At 41.0% G+C, this 21,037-nt stretch overlaps 1 protein-coding gene across 1 annotated transcript; it reads left to right on the top strand.

Moving 5' to 3' along the window:
• Positions 1 to 139: 139 nt before the first annotated feature.
• mmp28 (matrix metallopeptidase 28) lies at positions 140 to 17,323 on the top strand (the record flags this gene model as incomplete). The annotated part of the gene is made up of 9 exons (XM_079225104.1): positions 140 to 259; positions 1,814 to 1,890; positions 2,460 to 2,659; positions 8,959 to 9,180; positions 9,507 to 9,752; positions 13,096 to 13,245; positions 14,083 to 14,250; positions 14,791 to 15,199; positions 16,401 to 17,323. The coding sequence occupies 8 exons, from the start codon at positions 140 to 142 to the stop codon at positions 15,183 to 15,185; spliced, it is 1,578 nt and encodes a 525-aa protein (XP_079081230.1). The 3' UTR covers positions 15,186 to 15,199; positions 16,401 to 17,323.
• Between the last annotated feature and the right edge of the window lie 3,714 nt (positions 17,324 to 21,037).

The raw sequence follows: 21,037 nt of genomic DNA, 5'->3' as shown, positions 1-21,037 counted from the left end.
CCGCAGTGATGGAGACGCCAGGCGAGCAGCAGCATGCTCTCAGTCACTGACAGCGAGGAGGACATCCAACAATGGGGGAAGTATTTGCGGTGCCACAGACATGCGTGAAGCGGTGTGTTGATGGTGCGCTTGTCCCGCAATGAGCCGCCGACTTCCGGACCGGTGTGCCGCTGGACGGGCCATGAGTGCCGCCTGGATCCTCACCGTGACCCTCATCAGCGCCCGGGCTGCAGGGTCACCGCTGGTCTCGGACCCTGGGGTACTGCTGTGTTGAGATCGGATGGTGTTTGGTAGACACGTGATATATCGCTAAATAACTTTAACTTATTGTCGAATAGCTTATGAAAAGTAAACTAAGCTAATAAAGAAATATGTAACCCGCAGTCATGCTTATATTACTTCCTGATTATTTGTTTGCGTTGTTCCTTTTAAACGGCTCAAATACGTACTTAACGGTGTGTTATCGCCTTTCTACTTTTGCGGGTTGAGAAGGTAATATATTTTGGTGATTACTTCATTTTTACCTTTTTTTTAAATGTCAAATAAGCCCATTTCTATTCGTGTTGTGCGAGTTTTAAATCCCTCTGCGGTCTGATTAACCCCAAACATAAGCCAGGTCTAAGATAAACGGCACATTTCTTTGATTGTAAATTACTTTTGACAAACAGAATATATATTTATTTGCATAGCCCATATAATATAAACTTGACATTAGCTGGTATGCCTTATACTCAGTTAGGGAACCTTTGAACCCTTTTCTAGGTATTTCATACAGGAGTGGTTGGTGGGACCCCAAATGGATTAATTAAAGCTAATTGTAACAAAAGAAAAGGGTTAAACTCTAGAATATGGCTATTCAAAATCGCATCACAGGCATTTTGCAATACACTACACTGGATTCATTTGACTTTCCTGTTAAACTACTTTTATATATATAAATACTGTCTGGAGAACTGCTGCATGTTTATTGTCTATAGCAGTTAATGTGCTGCACATGGTGACACAAAAAGAAGACCAAGCCCAGTACATCAATTTGTGTCTGAGGCTATTTTGGGATTTTACCATTTAATTGACTAGTTTAATTTGCCAGCGTGTCTTCACTGGCCACCCTTCAGCTGTAGGAGCATCATATCATGTTTGGCTATTACATGTGTTTCCACAACATTGCTCTTGCGCTAATATAAAAAGCCTTCTGCCATGTTTCAGTATCTCTAATGGGACAAAGGGAAATTTTAGCACATCTGTCTTCTGCTCAATTTTGATTTCTAACCCACCTTCACCACATCTGTAATCATAGCTGTGCCTGCTGTTGTCTGAACATGAAACCTGCTCCATCCACATGTAATATTAATCTATCATCAAGGCTAATCTCGACCACAATGTAAAAACATCTTTAGTCATGTACCCAGTAGGTTCATTTTTTCCACTATTTGATCGGCGCCAGAGTATTCTCGGCTTGCATCTTTGCATGCAATGCTTAAGAAATAATAACTATGAATTTTCTGGGACACCTCAGGGGTTTTTCTCTTATGGGTGGTCCAGATCTATGCATCCGCCTTGACAACCAGCAGCTATAGAATGACAGGAAAATGATCTGTACTGTTTTATGGTTTGTTTCTTTCCATCCTGGGGAGGTTTACCTCTCTGGGGATTTACCAGCGTGTGTTCTTATGAGGGGCAAAGTGGTACTGTGACATAATCACTTTTTTACAGAGTGGGTCTTGGGTGCAAAATAATAATCAGAAAGGGGGTTTTGTCTTTAGCTGGAGCATTTCTGAAGTAGTGTTAACAAGTTTCAAATCAACTGTTGCAGGTTTTTCTGGAAAAGTACGGCTACCTCCATCAGGACGACCACATCCACAATGCAGTCGAGATGCAGTCAGCTATCTGGTAGGTGGTGAAGCTATTTAGGCCTTTTCTTGTCAAAAACATGTAGGTAGCAGAAAGTCCCGAAATGAATGTGATAGGATTTTAGAACAAAGTGATGCATATTTCTCGTCCGGAGTTAGCTGGTGCTCAGTGCGTTCATCGGGGGGAAGGGTGGGCCCGGTGTGGTAAGAGCCCCGGAGCTGAACGCCGGTGCAGGGCAGTAAACACACCCTCACATCTGCACTGGGAGACCTCTCCTGAACCCTCTCTGAACCAGCCAGGAATGCCAAGAACCTCGCCCTCTGGCTTAAATACTGACTGTACAATAATGAAAACTGATTGAAAGTGTCAACTTGTACATCTTGTAATTTGCTTTAAAATGTTTAGGCTAGTCTCAGACACTGGAAATATAAATGGTTCTAAATAATTGAGTTCATGAACTTCCTGAACCAATGTTCCTGTATTAAAACCACGGTACATTAAATACATTACAATATATATTTGTATTCAGAAATTGTATTATGAGCAATGTGTGAAACCTTTCTAAATGTGCCTGAACAGAATCATGCAAACATTTCCCCTCTTCGCAGTGAGTTCCAGTGGCTTTCCCGGCTTCCGGTCACAGGCAAGCTTGATAGTGTCACCCTGAGGCAGATGGCAGAGCCCCGCTGTGGGGTGTCGGATGAGGGCAGCCAGCAGATATGGACTCAGAGAGTAAACGCCATCTTCACTGGAAAGAGCGCCGCTCTTAGGCGACCACAGCGCCGCAGGAAGCGCTCTGCTACGCAAGGTATTATGTGAAACATGTACATGTCTGAGACACCATGTTTGTTTCTGAGTATCGTGAGAGAGCATAGCAGCATGTGGAAGACCTCACTGAACATTGGAAAGCTGTGACATCATTCAAGTGTCCTGTTTTCAAGGTGGACGTTCATGGAGATTAATGCCAAATAACATGATTAAAATGACAAAAAAATACACACATTCTCAAGTACCCCATCTCCAAAAAACTGACTTCTCTCCAATAATGTTTCCTCAAATTCACACTCATCTTCACTGTCCCAGATGGTTCAGGATGGCTTTGTGTCAGGCTCAAAGAACCTCAAGTTTGCCCCGAAAGGCCACCAGTTTTTTTTAACTCTTCCTTTGATGTTAGTATTCCCAAACAGGGACCACTTGCATTTGGAGACAGCTGGCGTTGGTGGGATCTGGAGGATAGTCGAATTAAAGTGCATGGTTGCAATTCCATTAAAAGGGCTTAGTTTAAACCAAAACAAGCTGGAAGACCCTGGTGTATGTATTTTCACAGTTAAACCATAAAATTGTGCAAAATTGAAACTTAACTTCCCATGGAACATATTTGGCTTTGTGCCTCCCTGTTGCCCTTTATGTGTAGGTTTTGTGTGTCCCGTTGTGGAGTGGTCATGAAGACAGTTAACTGGGAGGGTCTGCCTCCATAAACTAAAGCACTAAATAGAGCTGAGGGGTGTAATTAATGCTGGCAGAGTGTCTGGCGTTGCACGCGTCAGCCTGAATGGTTCCTGCTTTTACCTGCAATTAAGTCAAAGTATCTTGTACATCGTCTTTGCTGGTTAAAAATGTAGAAGTTATGTTCTCCAAAAGAGTCCAAAAGACCACTTCCTCCCACTGGAGAGTTTTTCACAGTTTGTAAAATGATTGGGGAGGAGTCAGGGCATCTCTTCAAACAACAGCAATGCATCCATACAGCTCCAGTTTGTTTGAGCAAAATCCTCAATAATTCCAAGGTGTGCCACTACAAATACTAGTCTTGACACTTCACTTTTGTCATTGTGTTGTTTGAGGGGTCCTCTAAATTTCTTTAAAGAATTATTGAGGCTTGTGTTAGAGATACGACAAAGGTTCTTCTAAACACAGCAATAAAATCATTCATTGGTGTGCAATTTAAACTGGCTTGAAGTAGTTAAGAGTGCAGCTGGGCACTGCCAGACGTCTTGCAGACTCCATGAGGTAATTGGGGTCCCCTATTATCTTCGGGGGCTTTACAGAAATCTTTGACAATTACAGGTATAATTTCTCCCCGGTTTTATAAACGTGTGGGAGACATTGAGTGGAGCGGTGGAAAACTAAAATACCTTCTTTTTTTTTACCCTATAGATGGGGCATTCATTTCACTTTTAAATGAATGGGGATCAATTGGGGTTAATGAAGCCATATGGCACAGGGTATCTGGGAATTTGGTGACTTCAGCTGGATGTCTCAATGGATTTCAATGAAATTTGATGGAAAGTCAGAGCATGGACCCAGGAGTAAATTATTTCGTTGGTTTGCATTGCATTTTTCTCCTATTATAAACTTAAAGGCTCTATTGTAACACTCTACATTTATGTCTTCCATGACTTATGTTTACATTTCTCTCTGGTGTTGTCAGTCACCAGTCATTTGTGAATGTGCAGTAGTAGCAGCACAGCAGTAGAAGAGCAGCAGTAGTCCTTGGTGACAGCACCAGGAGTAGAAGGTTTTCTTCTCCCTCTCTCTCTACTTGTGCCTCCAGCCTCATGATGTGTGAAGCCTGTGCATTCCTTCATGTCACAGATGAGGTTGGCTAATGTTCGGGGAATGCAGCGGTGGCTGATGTTTGCCGCTGCCTCTTCATGTCAGTACCTGACATGTTCCTTCTGGTAAACACATCCACAAATGACTGGATGGAATTATGTTGGTTGCCCGGCTGGCTGACTATTTCAATGGCCCTGGAATCTTACTGGCTGAAGGAGTGGATGTCTTGCTGAGTGACTGATGGTCTTGGATGGATTCCAGCCAGTTCTTGATTAAGAAAACAACTCTGTCATTATTTTAGACCCAGACATGACTCATATGACAGGTGGCAGTATTAGTATTACCCAAAGAGTTAAGTGGAAGATACTCTGTTACACTCTCAGGTCAAATCTCTTTCAGATCTGGCTTCATATATCCACTGATCTAGTTTAGCAATGTAATGACTGCATTGTGAGTATAGTGAGGCTGCGTACCCACCGTCTTGTACTCAAACATTAGTTTGCTTTGTGCTACAGTTGCAGCAGATATGTTTCTACATGTGGTTTGAAGAAAGCTTACTTTTATGTCTGGATCGAGCCTTCGGTCAAACAAATTCAGACACATGCCAGTGATCCCACTTTTATTATGTAAACTTTGAACTACTTGTGTGCTTATTAATCTTTCTGACTTGCACGATCCCTGACTTTTCATCTAGCGCCATTCATTTGTTGTTGTGTGGGAAAGGTTTTGACAGTAATTGGATGGATTCAATGACATTTGGTATAGACATTCTCAGGCATGTCTCTGGTATTGACATACTTTGAGCTGTTTGACCTTGATAGCTGACACTGGCTGCTAAACCCAGCCGGCAGATTACAGCAACACGCAGATGAGTCTGATGGGCTGCTTGTTTATTCACTCTCAGCTGTGGTGTGATGTGATTTTGTTTTGTGTGAACATGGCTACCTCTGAGCTTCCTGGAAATTGAAAACAAACCTTGACTTGTGGTGGTATCTGATGTTCTTTCCCGCTGATATTTACAGACCTGACATTCCACCAAGATAAGTGTGATAGGTGTGTGTGTGTGTGTGTGTGTGTGTGTGTGTGTGTGTGTGTGTGTGTGTGTGTGTGTGTGTGTGTGTGGGTGTGTGTGTGTGTGTGTGTGTGTTTGCTGTAAATGTGCACTTATATATCTGTGCCCTGGCATGGAGACTGTTAGCCATTTCACAACATCAATTACTGTAATTTTGCACTGTTTCAGTAGAATGCACAGATTGGAGCTCAGGGTTTTGCTCCCAATTGCTTGATTAGTAAATGCTGAAATGTTAAGATGGGGAACTCGTTTGACCCAATCTGGTTGTCATTGTGGCCATGTTAGCATTTAGCTGTGTTACACAGCCTCAAAGCTTTCACCAGTACCAAACTAAATCTTTCTGCACCTCCACAAACAATAACTCTGGCTATCAGATGATCTAAGTCACTTCCTAATGTCTGTGATAACCCTCTCTCCCCACACCGCTGCTATAGAGGGCATCATGATAATTGCTTCCATAGGGGAAGTCGGGGAATGTCTTGTGTATCTGACTTCCTGGCTTCTCTGCAGTCCTCGGGGACCTCTTACTCTGCGGCGGTCTCGGACGGAGAGAAGGCGCCTGTGCTCTGCTGAGAATACAGATCTACACGCATCATGTGGCAACGAGCCGAATGCATATAGTTCATCCAGTGTTCCAGATGTAAAATTGTGTATCAAAATCTGACTGCAGGTCGTTATGGCAGTGAAATTACTTCTGAGGTTCCATTTTTACCTTCTTGCACCCTTTGTCTATGCCACCACAGTGACAACTAGCCATGGCCAAAGGCATTATGTCATTGGTCTGTCTGTTTGTAAACTACATCCGTACCATCTGTTTTTGTGAAAGTGATATCTCAGGAGTGCTTGAGGGGATTTCTTGGTCAAAGGTCAAGATCAAGGTCACTGTGATATGCTAATTAGGACAATTTCAAATAGGATAACATTATGGTCTCATGTCATTTTGGACAGACATGAATATTAATTGCAATTTGACTGGTTGGCGTAGGTATACAACTGTGAGGTGGTTGTTCTAGTTTTTTACCCTTAAATGGATGCGAATCAATGGAAAGTTGTTATTCACACCATACAGCTGTCCTGTTTCAGGGCCTGCTGCTTCCACTTTTAAGCGTTGCAACAAAAATACCAAGGATCAAGTTGACGCAACTCTCAAGTTTACACCAAGACTTGTGTTGAGTTGGTGCTGAAGCACGACTTATGTTTGTGTGTTAACAACGTGTGTTTCTGTTTGTGTGTTTACACAAACAGAAACACACGTTGATGTCATCGCCATGTCTTCGCCATGGTTCCAGATATCTAGATATTTTCCTTCCTCCAGGGAGCTATTGAGGTTCACTGTGTGCAGTGCATACCTTTTGTTTATCGCTCTCATCTGTCACATGACTCTCTGCTGTATATAATTTAACCGAGCATTTAAACGGCATCAAAATAACTTGAGGGTCCACATTCTCAAACCTGACTGCCTCCGTGTGTGAGGGAGCAGAAGTATTTGCAGACCTCCCACTTGCATTTGGATTCCACATCGGGGAAAACATACACTAAACACATCTTTAAATATTTTGACAACTGTAAGTGTGCTTGATTTGTCTTGCCACTCTCTAGTTAGGCCCCACATGTGAAAGTAAGTGTAAGTTTGTAAAGCCCTTGTGGCAAGTCATCTAAAGTGCATTACCTAGCACACAGGGTACTTCTATTGGGTTTAATTCTAGCACTCTGTGTCTCACGCTCTAAAGCCCTTTTACAAATACACATACAAATACTTTTAAAAGACAGTACACTGATGTTGTAAGAGTTATTGCCACCCTTTGCAGTGGTCTCCTTTTTGGGACTCAAAACTTTGAGACTTTGATTAGAATAATGTGTAAAACTATATATTAACATTAAAATGAATGTTACAACATTAACTATGTGTATATATATACTGTAAGTTGTAATTTGTTTAATGAGAGAGCCTGTCACTGTATAAGTATTGTGTTGCTCATGTATCATTCATTTGGGTTGGAAATATAAATACAAATAAAGTTACAAAACAAAACCATAATGTACATTTCTGTTGCATCCAACTTACCTTGTTGGATGCAATATGTCATATATATATATATTTATATATATATATATGATTTAAAATATAGCTATTTTAAAGTGATATTCATCCTGCATTTTAAGTGCATTTGGGATTTTGCCCAGGTAAAATGTAACAAAAGAGCTGTAATCCTCTATTCCAAATATTTTCATTATCTCCAGAGGAATCTCTTGGCAATAAGAAAAAGTTAGAAGACCAGAGGCCCAGAAATTGGGTACGGTATTTCTGGAGATGATTTTGATGATTATTACAGCGAGCCTCTTATCCTCTTGTTTAAAATGTGTTCAGCAAGTCTTTCGTCACTGCTGTCCACTCTTGGACTTGGACAGTCCAGCGGCTCCAGCTGCCTTCCCTCGAAGGTTCATATTATCTAATGATTGTTTCCTGCCTGGCGGCCTCTTCGTTCGTTTGTTGTAAATATGTGCTGCATGGGTTGCTGTTATGTTTGCTTTGTCTTCAGATTGCTACATTCAGTAATCCTATGTATATACGAAGAGATTATCGCTTTTGTAAATTACAGAACGGCTGAATTTAACACCACACTTCCATGTCTCCCTAAACAAATGAGAGATTCTGAAGTTTGCGACACATGTAATTATGTCTAAGTTGAGAAACCACAGACGTGTGTCGAAGTAAATTGTTTAGTCAAGTCTGTACTCAAAATGCTTGTTAGTTTAACCAACTGTGAGCTAATTTGGTTAACATCATATCATTTTGGATGTAGAGAGACTCTACTTTAAAGCCTCACAGTTGAACATGGGATATCTGGCACCTAATTCATAATACGGATATGTAAATACATAGCTACTCCAGTAGGTAATAATAATATGAATTGTTTGTGAAACCTTTTGATACGAAGCCACCTTAAATGTCAATAACAAAACCAGTAAAAATGAATTAAAAACAGCATGAATTCAAACCAGTTTGCAAACAAACAGATAGGAAACAGACGGATTGGTTGGATGAAAAATAATTGCAGTGTGTAAATATTTGGTTGAAGGACTTTGTCAGATGCAGAGGTGGCAGCTCGCTGAGGCTGCAGGTTTCACACTTGATTTCCCTTCTTTGCATGCATTTTAATTAGTTATGTTTGAACTTGTCAGGCTTTATATTTAGCCTGTGTTGTATTAAGAAATGCCATATTTACTTGCATGGACTCCTGCTGACAGTTCTGCTTTTTTAAGTGCCAACCAACGTCTTTGGCCTTCTACAAGGTATAGTGGCACTACAAGGAAAAATCTAACAATTCCCTCAAATGTGAAACTAAGTATGTTCACTAATGTGAATAAACGTAGTGGAAAAAGTGGATTTTTTCTGTAAGTCCGTGATGAATAAGATGTTGAGCTTCATACCTGCCTGTTTCACATGTGTGTTCCTCCTTCTCTCTTTGTGTGTTTTCCAGCTGAGAAGTGGTACAAACGCCATCTGACCTACCAGATAGTGAATTGGCCTCGCCACCTGTCTCTGGGCTCCGTGCGGCTGGCGGTGCGCGCTGCCTTTCAGCTGTGGAGCAACGTGTCGGGCCTGATTTTCCAGGAGGCTCCCGGAGGCCCCGCAGACATTCGACTGGCATTTTACGAGGGCGACCACAACGACGGGGCCAGCAATGCCTTCGACGGACCAGGTCAGGGACAACCACACGCTGAGTCAAGTCATCACTGATCTGCCTATCTGATCCACGCGCTTTAAATTTGTGTGTGTGTGTGTGTTAATTGTTTTGTGGCATGATGTTGTGTATGTCATTTGCCCTCAGGCTTCTCTTGCAAATGAGATCCTGGTCCCAACTTCCTGAATTAATAAAGCTGAACAAGTCCTGCTGTTTGTGTTTTCACAATAACCGGATTACTGTGAATTATCCAACCGGTCAACAACTAAGCAGTTACCTACTCAAGCCACCACTCAGCATTTGAGAATGTATTTATTTCAGTCAAATACCTTTGTGACTTCCAGGAGGAACTCTGGCTCACGCCTTCCTGCCTCGTAGGGGGGAAGCCCACTTTGACATGGCCGAGAGGTGGACGCTGAACGGACACAAGGGACACAACCTGTTCATGGTGACCGCCCACGAGATCGGGCACACTCTGGGACTGGAGCACTCCCCCGTCCGCCACGCCTTAATGTCGCCGTACTACAGGAAGCTCGGCCGCAGCCTGGTGCTGAGCTGGGACGACATCATCGCGGTGCAGCAGCTGTACGGTGAGATGATACTTCTTTATGGCGCAGATTCTACTTGTGGGTTCATTGTTAGAAACTCATGCTGTGTGGACAAGCCTTGTCCAAAACATTTTCAACTTTAAATTCTTGTCCAGATTCAAACATTTCTCAGATGCCAGAAGAAGCTTAACAGCTCAACTCAAGGGAAATTATTTCTTTGTGAAAAGAAAAGAGTGTGTTGGTTCCAAGGTCAGGGGAAGTGTTAAACATAGCACCTCCACTGGACAGAGAGATAGTTTACCACTTTTTCCCATCCTTTAAAGGGTTGTGGGGGAACGCTTTAGTGGGCAGATGACAAATGCCTCAGCACAGATGGGTTAAAGATGGTGAACTTGAGGCTGAAGCTGAGAATGGACTATTATTGGAATACAGAGAACCACTTACATGAATTACTGCCTCGTTATGGAACCAGGCTTGTCTTTGAGGAAACGCAGGAGGAGAGTCATTTTTACTCTGCTGCCCATTAAAGCGGGAGTCGTGGCACTGAGCTGTGAAAAGCCTAGAGAGGCGGCCTGAAGGCCACCAGCTGCAAGCACAGAATGAGAATGAGTAGAACAGTAGTGCTGTTTAGAGTTCCCTGAGTTCATCAAAACCTAGATTTGAGAAAAAAAGAGACAGTTTTGGATCTAGAAAGCTATCTTCTTGTAGCTCCCAGCAATGCATGTGATTACAAGTGAGATTACTGAAGGGCTACAGAACAGAACGAGAAAGAGACGATTTCTTTTTCTGCAGTCACTTAGTTGTATTGTGTTCTTGGCAAATATGGTGAAACTCCTTGAATAGAAGTAGTTGAGTAGGAGTTGAAACAACACCCTCGCTTTGTGCTTTTCACATGAGTTTGTCTCTAACAGCACGATGAGTTTGTTCTTTCAGTTGCAGCTCTGTGGCCTCTCAGCTGCTTGGAAAAGTAGGTTTAGACTGAGGGCAGCAGAGGTGGTGTGATCATCATAATAACACTCTGCCCTGAAACGCACACACACACACACACACACACGCACACGCACACGCACACACACACACACACACACACACACACACAGCTTTGTCGGCTCCAGTGTAATAGATTGCTGCTGTAGTTGCAGAATGTGGGAGGGTTACATACATCTGTGTGCATGACTAATATAATAGTTTCTATTTACCTTGAGTGTGTTGTTCCTTCTGGCATGTGTAAGGCAAGTTTCCACATGTGCAGAGTTCTTCTATTACCAGTGCTCTCTCTACAGCTAAGAGGATGATTTCACTGCAGCAGTTGCACAGGAACATTGTCTTTAAAGTAGCTTCTGCTACTACTTGACCTCCTCTGTGATGCTGTGTGACGCTGAATGTACAAGATGCAAATAGTGCATCAAGTGCGTACCCTGTCTTGACTCTGAAATGAGGTGTAGAACAGCTGCAGGGCCAGTGAAGCCAACGAATGCTGCAGGAATGTTTGCATTGCGGCAGGACAGTCCCACATTCGTTTGGATAATTTAACTCTGAACTTGAGATGTAGATCAACAGATCCAGATTCCTCTTTCTGAGTTTAATATTTGAGGATATTTCCCCATCTGCGTTGCCTCTGGTAATATTCAGGCCTTAGCTTCCTAAAATGAATATATTTGCCATCCTTTATTCCTCAGGGCCTCCCTCATTCACTCTGGATTAACACAACAGCAACAACTCACCACTCTGCTGCCTCAGACACACATTTACATTTTCAGCTCAGTTACGCTCAATAACTTTGATTGATGTGATCATATACTAACATCGAATTAATAGCAGAACAGATGATTAGTTTTTAGGTCCTCATTGTTTGGCAATGTTTGCTTATCAGTCTTTATATAAAGACTCATTGGCAGCTTACTCTGCTAACTTGTTCTTATTGCTTCACATGAAGTTATCCAGAATCCTTCTTCTCAGGTGGAGTTTAGCAAAGTGAAACATGCTTCAAACATTTTTGCTTATCATCATGATTTCCACCCTGTGGCAGTCGTCTCTGCAGACTGCAGCTGCTCCCACGTAACAGACAAGCAGCTCTAGAGACATGGGAAAACGTAACTGACAGGTCTGTAGGGATCATGAAAATTTTTACATCTGCTTACAGATATGAGCTGTAGGCAATGTGAGTATATCTGGTTGTGTGTCAGAGACAGAGAGAGAGAGACAGAGAGAGAGAGAGAGAGTGAGAGAGAGAGAGAGAGAGAGAGAGAGAGAGAGAGGATAATTCCTGGTATTGGCATTGTGATCTAAGAATAAGCAGATGTGAGGCAGACTGAATATGTCAGTCTCCAGAGAGTTTTCCGCTCCTTTACTTTATTAAAAGGTATACCGCAATGTAAAAATACTGAACTCAAGGTTCAGTGGGTTTTTATTAGTGTTAAAATCACCTGATTCCTTTATAATGAGCCCTTTGTATCGACATAGGGAGCGGGTCCTCTTCATGGAAAGCATGAGCAAAAATCCTAATTCTTCTTCTACCACTGATGAATGTAAACAGCATAAAGAGGGATTATTTGTGTTTGAGTGAAGTCAGACACACACACACACACACACACACACACACACACACACACACACACACACACACACACACACACACACACACACCGCTACACACACCGCTACATAGCTATTTGTGTGTTATCCATTCTGGTGTGTGTATATCTATTTTTCCTGCCGTCTTCGTCCTGTTCTTGGGTGTGCTGATTTTATCCACCTCCTGCACAAATGTTTGTTCAACTCCTTGCAAACAAAATGACTGTAATCATGTCTAAGCACCATCGTTTACTTTTATGCTTTGGTATGTTGTTCTTTTTCCTTTTGTCCTGTTTGAGTCTTTCTTTATTCTTTTCATTTCATGTGCCAGACATCTGCAGTGATAGGCTGTACAGGTCAAACAAATATTGAATTTGTGCTAACAAAGTAAGTTTAAGGTTCCAGTGTGTGCTCTATCTACAGTCCATTGTTTATTTCCTGTGCAGTATATCGTCAGCCATCAGTGTACATCAACTAAGCCACATTCCGTGAAGGACAATTTTAATGTTAACATTATCCAAGTCCTGTTTTATGAGAAGTCTCCACTGTTTGTCTTTCCAATTGTTCCAATGCGGTCCAATTTAGGAAATACTTACATTTATTTTGGCATGCTTAAGAAATTAAGCTGTCTGTCCTCAGTTTTGTTTGATCACTGTAGGTTTTAAATGACACACTATGTGTGTCATTCAAGCACAGGTGGACAGACAACAACCCTACTCAAAGGGATAATGCCAGAACGTGGATTATTATTTCATGGCCTTGTCTGATGCCTTTTAGCTTCAGTGTGTTGTTGCTTTGTTTTTGCCCTCAGGTAAGCCAGCAGGCGATCGCCCTGTGAGGCTGCCAGGCCACGTTTTGCACGCCGCTCTGCAGGAGTGGGAGTTCACAGAGCTTCACAGCGGGCATGAGACCACAGGGCAGCCTCCCTACTGCCAGGGCGTCTTTGACGCCATTACCATGGGTGAGGTCAGAGAGAAATAGGAATTGAAAGTAACATTCAGTCATATCCTGTCATACTGTGGTTATTGACAGATTTTCAAAAAGATGAAACATCTTGCAGACACAGAAGAGAATCCTGTTATCATATTTATCTTTTTTAAAATAGTGGACAAAAAGAGGACAAAGTGCAGAGCGCTTTCATCCAACCATTTTCTGCACCAGTTTATTCTTTGAGAAAACTCTGTGATATATACTATACACTGATGTCACAACTACACAGTGTTAGTTTGTGATAACCCCTTGGACCCTTGTATCAAAGCAACATACTTGTGGGGACAAAGCACAAGGGAATGCATTGAGTGACTTACCCAATGTGAGGTTTATTTTAAAGAGTAATATCAGTAACATGTGAGCATAAATAACAATTGCATTAAAAGTCATGGTGTAGTATGGTATAAAATGTCATGAAAAAGTGATAGTATTGTATGCCATAGGATTGTAAAATACATGTCATGTTGTAGAAATATCTTTAAAAAGTCGGTAAAATGTATAGTACAGTATATCATAAAAGAATATGTTAGTATAATATGCAATACAATTTATAATATAGTATGTCATAAACATTTTTATGTATAATATCCTATAAATAAAGTAATAAAAAGGTCATAATATATTATGACATGAAAATGTAATTATATAGGTTTATAAAGTGAAAAGTCATAGCACAGTGCTATTCCATAGTTTCATATGCCATGGCAATGTCAAAGTATAGTATTGTTTGTCAAGGTCAAGATTGAACTTAATGTGGTGTATATATATATTATTATTATTTATGTATTTTCTGTTTCTGTGTCTGCAGACCAGAATGGGACAGTGCTGGTGTTTCGGGGCGCTGTGTACTGGACGGTATCGGCTGAAGGCGGTGTGAGCGGCCCGCTGCCTCTCCGTCATCGCTGGTCTGACCTTCCTCCGGCCATCGAGGCTGCTGCCTTCTCCCCGCTGGACTCCAAGTGGTATTTCTTTAAAGGTACTGCTTCCCTCAACTCATTAATGTGATTCTCACACTTCCGTTTAAAGACATTCCCTAAGCTATTGCCGAATTTCACAAATCTGTTAAAGTTCCCAAAATAGATGCTAAAGGCCTTTAAATAGAAAAGTGCTATTCAAAGAGTATACTGCACTGAAGCCACAGCGGGCATCTTAAAGTAGCTTCACCTCACCTTGGTGTTAAAGACGACAACTTGTTTGAAGTTCAGGCCAAGTTTAACTTTCCTGCTAAGGGCCAAACACCTGACAGTCGTCTAGATTAATATATCTGCTGAATGCAAAACAGATTAATGCAAAATACAGAAGCTAGGACATTATTAATATTAGGCTTATTATCTACCTTTTTCTGTGTCCTTTTTAAAAAAAAAATTGTTATCTATGAGCTAAAAAAGGCACAGTGGCCAAGCCAGTTAGACCTGTCAACAGTACGATGACATGTGAAAGTGCTGGATGACATTTTGAAGTTCAATTTATTTTATTGTTGAATCCTAATTTATAACTTCCTCGTCCCGTGGTGTAGGGAAGCGAATGTGGCGCTACTCGGGCAACGTGCTGAACCGGGGCTTCCCCAGGAAGAGCAGTGAGATGGGGCTGCCTCGCCACCCTGACTGTGTCTTCTACTACGCTCCTCTGGGTCACATGGTCGTCTTCAAGGGCTCCCGTTACTCTGTGCTCAACCTCAAAACCCTGCACCAAGAGCCCTACTACCCTCGCAGGCTGACAGACTGGATGGGTGTGCCACAGGGGACCAATGGCGCGCTGGCCCGTCCCGACGGACGCCTCTACCTGTTCAGAGAACAGCGATTCTGGAGATTTGACCCGGTCAAGGTGCGAGTCACCAGAGAGGGCCAGTGGGCAAAGGACCTGAGCTGGACTGGTTGTACCAACGCTCCTCAGAGCAACGACATTCTTTGACCACAGAGGGAGCTGTAAGCTTTAGATAATGTGCAATGTGTTGATGTATACTATAATGTTACGGTGCCATAGCTTTTTCAACCAAAACCCACATCGAGTTTATGTGTTGCAGAGTAAGCATAGCTCAGCAAACTCAATGAAGGGATTCAACTAAAAGAGGCCCACTTGATTTATACATTTTAAAGCTCAAATAGAGCAATGAATATTACTGTGCATGGATTTACACTTATAGCCTCATGAATACAGGTAAGATAATTAAAAGGACTGTGCACTCTTAAGTAAGCAGACCATACTGTTTTTTTGGTTGGAACAATGCTTCTAAAACCATCTTTTTTTTCCCATGTCATATTTGCACACTGACAGAGAAACCAAAAGATGTGCGTCATCTCGTGACGTGACTGCTACCGTCTCGTGTTTCCAGCTAATTGCTCTCAAGGCTATCTGAGGAGAAACATAATTAAGTGGGAAATGTATAAATAGTAATTTGGCCGAGGTCTAGTACATTTTAACACACGCATGAAGAGTAAAGACGATTTGAAGTGCATTCAAACAAATTTAATCAAAAGCCACTAGGCTATAGTTTCACTATGCCAACCCTGTGACAGACTGCAGTGCTGACTGTGGAGAGCAATCAGACTAAATCAGATTTCAGCAAAAAGAAAGAGCGCCTTCACGCTGAGATCATCATCTGTTTCAAAGGCAATCGAACAGTAAAACATTAGCTTGACAAGTTGAGTAATGTGACAGAAACCTAAACTGGCATTAGTACTCTGACATTAACACTTGACCTTCATGTTGTGCTTTCCACAGGGCTACATTTTAGCACAATAGCTGCACAAATAATTAGTTGGATGAATATAAAAGTAATTTAAACATATATAATAATATTATTACCTGCACTATTTTAAAATATAACTCACTTTGTACCGCTCTCTTGGCAGCTCTGTTGTTTCAACAATTGTATATTGTAGAAACTTATGTGACAAGTCAAACCATTTTAAGACTTTAGACATGTGGAAAGTGTCACCTGCAGCTGCACTTTGGTTTCTTCTGTATTCCAGAGGACTTCTCTTTAGCCAGACTTACACAGCTGAGTTCTGCTGCATAACTTCAGATCCACTTTAACAGGTTTATCATCTTGTTCACCTCTGTTGCAGTCCTCCATGTGATATGTTTTGTTTTTAATTGCAATTTTAATTGTGATTGTTACCACAGCATGTGATGGCGTAGCAGGAACTTAGATGAAGAACTCATCCACTGGCTCCTCGTTGTTTGTGTGTGCTGACGGCCGCTCAGCTGTAGTCCTGTTCTCTACAAATGGCCCTTTGGAGGGACTTTGTCCTGCTGCCACAGTCCTGCTGCCACAGCCCTTCCTGGCTACATCTGTACATCCAGTGGAGCCCCATGTCCGGGAGGCGACCAGAGGGTGCATGTGTGTCCGAGGCAGACATTCAATCAGCTCCTTGGCCAGACTCCCAACAGCTGCAGGTCTCTCAGAGTGGAGAGTCATCAAAAGGTCCATGGAGGAAGAGCGAGCAATTATTTTGACTGCCGTGTAAGAGTGCAGTGGGACAGGGGCTCCTGTGTCTACGCTGGTTTCTGGCTCCTCCCCCTCTTCCAGAAGGAGATGAGAGAGAGAACGAGTGATGGACGTGGACAACGGAGAGTCAGGGTGGTTGGTAGTTGAGGGCAGTGCAGGGCTGCTGCGCTGTGTAGTCAGTAGCATGTCATAAAAAGTAATACAAATGTCATCTTGCTCTAACGCTATAGACACTCCAGAAAATGATTTGTACACCCGAATGGATCTTCACTTTTCAGACCACCGTGGCTGTGCAGCTTCATTTGTTGCCAAAATGTACGCCGCATCAAATTCCACCTGGACTGATGTGCAAAAAAGCATTGCGTGCACCAAAGACAGATTCTTTAAAGGATACAACTGTATCTGTGATTGATAGCTGCTCTATATCAAATGATGTCCAATCTTTGATGCAGGATTTAGAAAATGCAGTTTCTTTGAATATCCGCTCTGAATTGTTTGTTCAGTTGGATCTTTCACTAGTTCTTAAAATGTCGCAAGACTGAATGAGTTATTGATTTTTTTCATGTTTTTACTGTATTTTGTGTATAAAATGTTTGTTTACAGTGGTCATTTTTGGAAAACAGATCTGTGAACATCTGTCAAATGTTTCAAATGATTTTAATAAATGTCACCTGAATTTTATGTAATTGTTTATTTTGTGAGTATTTTAGAGCAATTTTAGAGCTGCTACTTATATTGCTTATGGAACTGTTTCGTCTACTACACCGCTGATACTTCTAAAAACTTCAGCTGCTGAAAGTACTACTCTTGTTAAAAGCACTACTTCTACTACGACAACAACTTCTACAGTTTAACAGTTTAGTTTCCAGCTTCCCCTGCATTGTATTTCAGCTCTTAGCTTCTTTAGACAATGCAGTCCAACTTCCAATTCTGTAACTTTGCAACTTCGGCAACTAAAATTCAACTATCAGGTTTTTCAGCAGTGCAGTTCCTGGCTTTTAGGCTTTAAAATGTTTTCATGAAAGTCATTTGAAATTTCCAAATGTTCTCACTTATTTTTACTACTACAATTATTAATACTTTTACTACTATTACTGTGACAGTAAAATCATTTACCTGCCATCTTTTCCTGGATTATAATTAAACTCTCTTTCTCTTTCTGGCAGTACTCCTCTCTCTCTGTCTGTCGGTACTTCTCTCTATTTATTTATTTCTCTCTTTTTTTATCTATCTATCTTACTTTCTCCCTCTCACACCATTTCTAATTGTTTGTTTTATTCAATTAATTTACTCCAGCAGAAAGTCTCTACATCTTCCGCCACAAACTAAAAACACATCTTTTCCAACTATACCTCGACAAAGAGTTTGTACTCTCATGGTTGAATGCACTTATTGTAAGTCACTTTGGATAAAAGGGTCAGCTAAAATGTAATGTAATTAAATTTAAATTGCATTCATAGAGCCCCAATTTTGTCTCACGTGGCTTTACATTCTGTACAGTTTATGACACCCTCTGTCCTTGGACTCTCAAATTGGATAAGGAATGAAAAAAGCCAGTACTCCATCATACAGCTTAGCTTGGCTTTTTAATGTAACTGTCTTTTTTGTCATTGAGAAGAAAGGATCTTTCAGAAGACAAAAACAAACCTTTTATTTGACAAAAAAAAGTTTTCAACACAATAGCAGAATGGTTATCTATTTAATTTTTTTTTTTTAACATGATAAAATATTGTCCTGACTTGGTAGTCATTTTCGGCTTAATGCTTAAAGGCATATTGCTTCTGTGATAGTTATGGCAATGCAAATACTAATGCATAATAAAAAATGGAACTAGGTGCCATCGATATTCAATAATGTATTGTCATATCAACCGCAGGTGATTAGGAATTTGTTTCAGTGCACTCAACAGCATTTAATCCTGTAATTTACCGCTTGTTATCGCCCTCTGCTGGACTCATAGCGCTAGCAATGACTGATATTGTGGTAATTGTTGTCCTACGGGGCCACCATACTGCTGCTCTTAAACTTATTTTTTCCGGACATAAACTATCATAACAAAGACAATTGTAAGAGCAGATCAACTGACCGACTTGTTCATGGTGGAAACAAACTATGTAAAACAAATAGATAACTCGGGCTTAAAGTAAGGAGTTCTTTCAGTTTACCTAAAAGAGCAGAGTGAGCACCGCTATTTGGAAATAATGATTGCGGACCAAGATATCTAGCTAGCAATTTCATGGTTTTCGTAATTAAAAAAGGTATATATAAACCTGGATTTAATTAGTGTCAGGTATTGTTAATAATATTCAAATTATTTATCACAGTTCAGCTTCCATTTTCTCATGCCACTCTGTCTCTCACACACTTAATCTGTTCATTCAGTGCACCGGTTTGTCTCACTCATCTCATCAGCCTATTCTGTACACCTGTTGGCCACACCTCGTCAGCTCAATCACACTCACCTGCCCACCCTACTGCACTTGGTTCAGAATACCAGAGCGGTATTCTGACCACGAACGCGAGATTCTTGCCATCTTCCTCGTCTATACGCATCCCTTGTATGTTCTGCCTGAATAAACGTCTGCTTTCAACCCACCATTCTGTCGTACTGCATTTGGGTCCTTCCACCACCCGTTACATTATTATAACATTTGAAAGGAACAACATTACTTCTCTAAACTTGTATACAGGCTGGACAGATGACTTAAGTTCAATGAAAACCAGTCACTGTGAAACACTGTTTATTATTTCATAATGGCCTTTCAGGATCAAGCTTCCAATGCCATCTTACACTCCGTGACCTTCTTCAAGAGCAATGCTGCTGTAGTAGTTGTTGTGGTTGTTGCTTTGAACAATAGTAGGTATTGGAACACATATTGAGGATTTTTTCAGCAACATGCTTCCCGTCAATGTTTTATGAAAAAAATCACATTTTCACATTTTAAGAATTATTAACCAATTTTATTCATAAATCAAGTGGCTGCAACCGTGATTTTTTCCAGGGTTTAATATGTAGCCAATGTATTTCGTAATTTTATACACTATGCAGTGAGCTAAGCGTTAGCGTCACCAAACGCGGCTCAAATTGTGCTACAATGTTAGCTTAGCCTAGCACCGATTGATCCAAGCTCCAATGAGAAAACAAACATTTTAAAAGTGCTTTGGTTGTCGTCTTGTGGAGAGAACTAACAAAACAAATCAACATCATTATGTAGTTATTTCGGCATAATTTTATCCGTTTAAAATCTGTTTATTTTGGGTTTATACGGCTGTAGTAAAGAAGCCTGTGTGTCTTGCTCCTTCCTGTCTCTAACTGCAGACTAAAGTCAGAAAGTCAGTTTCTTAAAACACGTTGTGAAGTTGTTATAAAAACACTGATGCCAGAGTCACACTGCCTGTGTGAGCAGCATGTGTGTGTTGCTCAAACCTCTTGATTTTTATTTTGCTGCGTGGCTCGGCTGCGTCTCTTTTAAACGGAAATTGAGAGTAAAGTATGTCGAAAAAAGACTGTATCAGTAAGACTGTATCAGTAACAGTATCATATATAATATGGGTTATATTTCTGAGTACATACATATATATACATGTGTCTGAGGACATATTTTGTCATTAGGATAGCAGCGCAACTTTGCAAGATGTAGTCGCATAACTTTCTGGTGTGTAGTTAAAATCAAAATTAAGGTTGATTTTGAAGATCCGTGTGGTCTAAGCAAGGGTTTTGAAAGTAGGGTGTACTTTCCAGGGTGCTCTTTAAAGAAGAAAATTGTATTTCTGTGTTTTGATTTCATTACGATTTGCAGGGGGTGTAAACAGTATGACATTATATGAAATGTGAAGTACTGGAGGAATTTGTGGAGTGATCAAATTCAATACTATTCTGTTTTGAAAATGATTTCCACAAACAAATCTTCAGCAACACCATTCTTTGACCAGCAGAGGGAGCTGTAAGCTTTAGATAACGTACAATTAGTTGAGTCTACTATAATGTAAAAGGTGCTATAACTTTTCGAGTTAAAAGGTTGCAAAGGGAACATAAACTAATGCCATTAATAACAAAAACAAACCCAATGGATTTATACATTTTACAGCATGTGTAGTATTTAAACTGTAGCACAATGAATATTACTGTACAAACATGTACAATTATAGCATCATTAATACAGGTAAGAGAATAATCTTTTTTTTCTCTTGCAGTTTTCGCACACTGACAAGGAAACCAAAAGATGTGCGTCATCTCTTAGTATCACTAACGATGTAACATATTGTAGAAAGGATTAGTCACTGGCTTAAGCCACTTGTTTTGTGTTTCCCA

This window comes from Taurulus bubalis (genome assembly GCF_910589615.1).
Source record: "Taurulus bubalis genome assembly, chromosome: 10".
NCBI classification, from domain to species: Eukaryota; Metazoa; Chordata; class Actinopteri; order Perciformes; family Cottidae; genus Taurulus; species Taurulus bubalis.
Note: the sequence above shows the minus strand (reverse complement) of the source record. Positions and strands in the feature narration are given on the sequence as shown.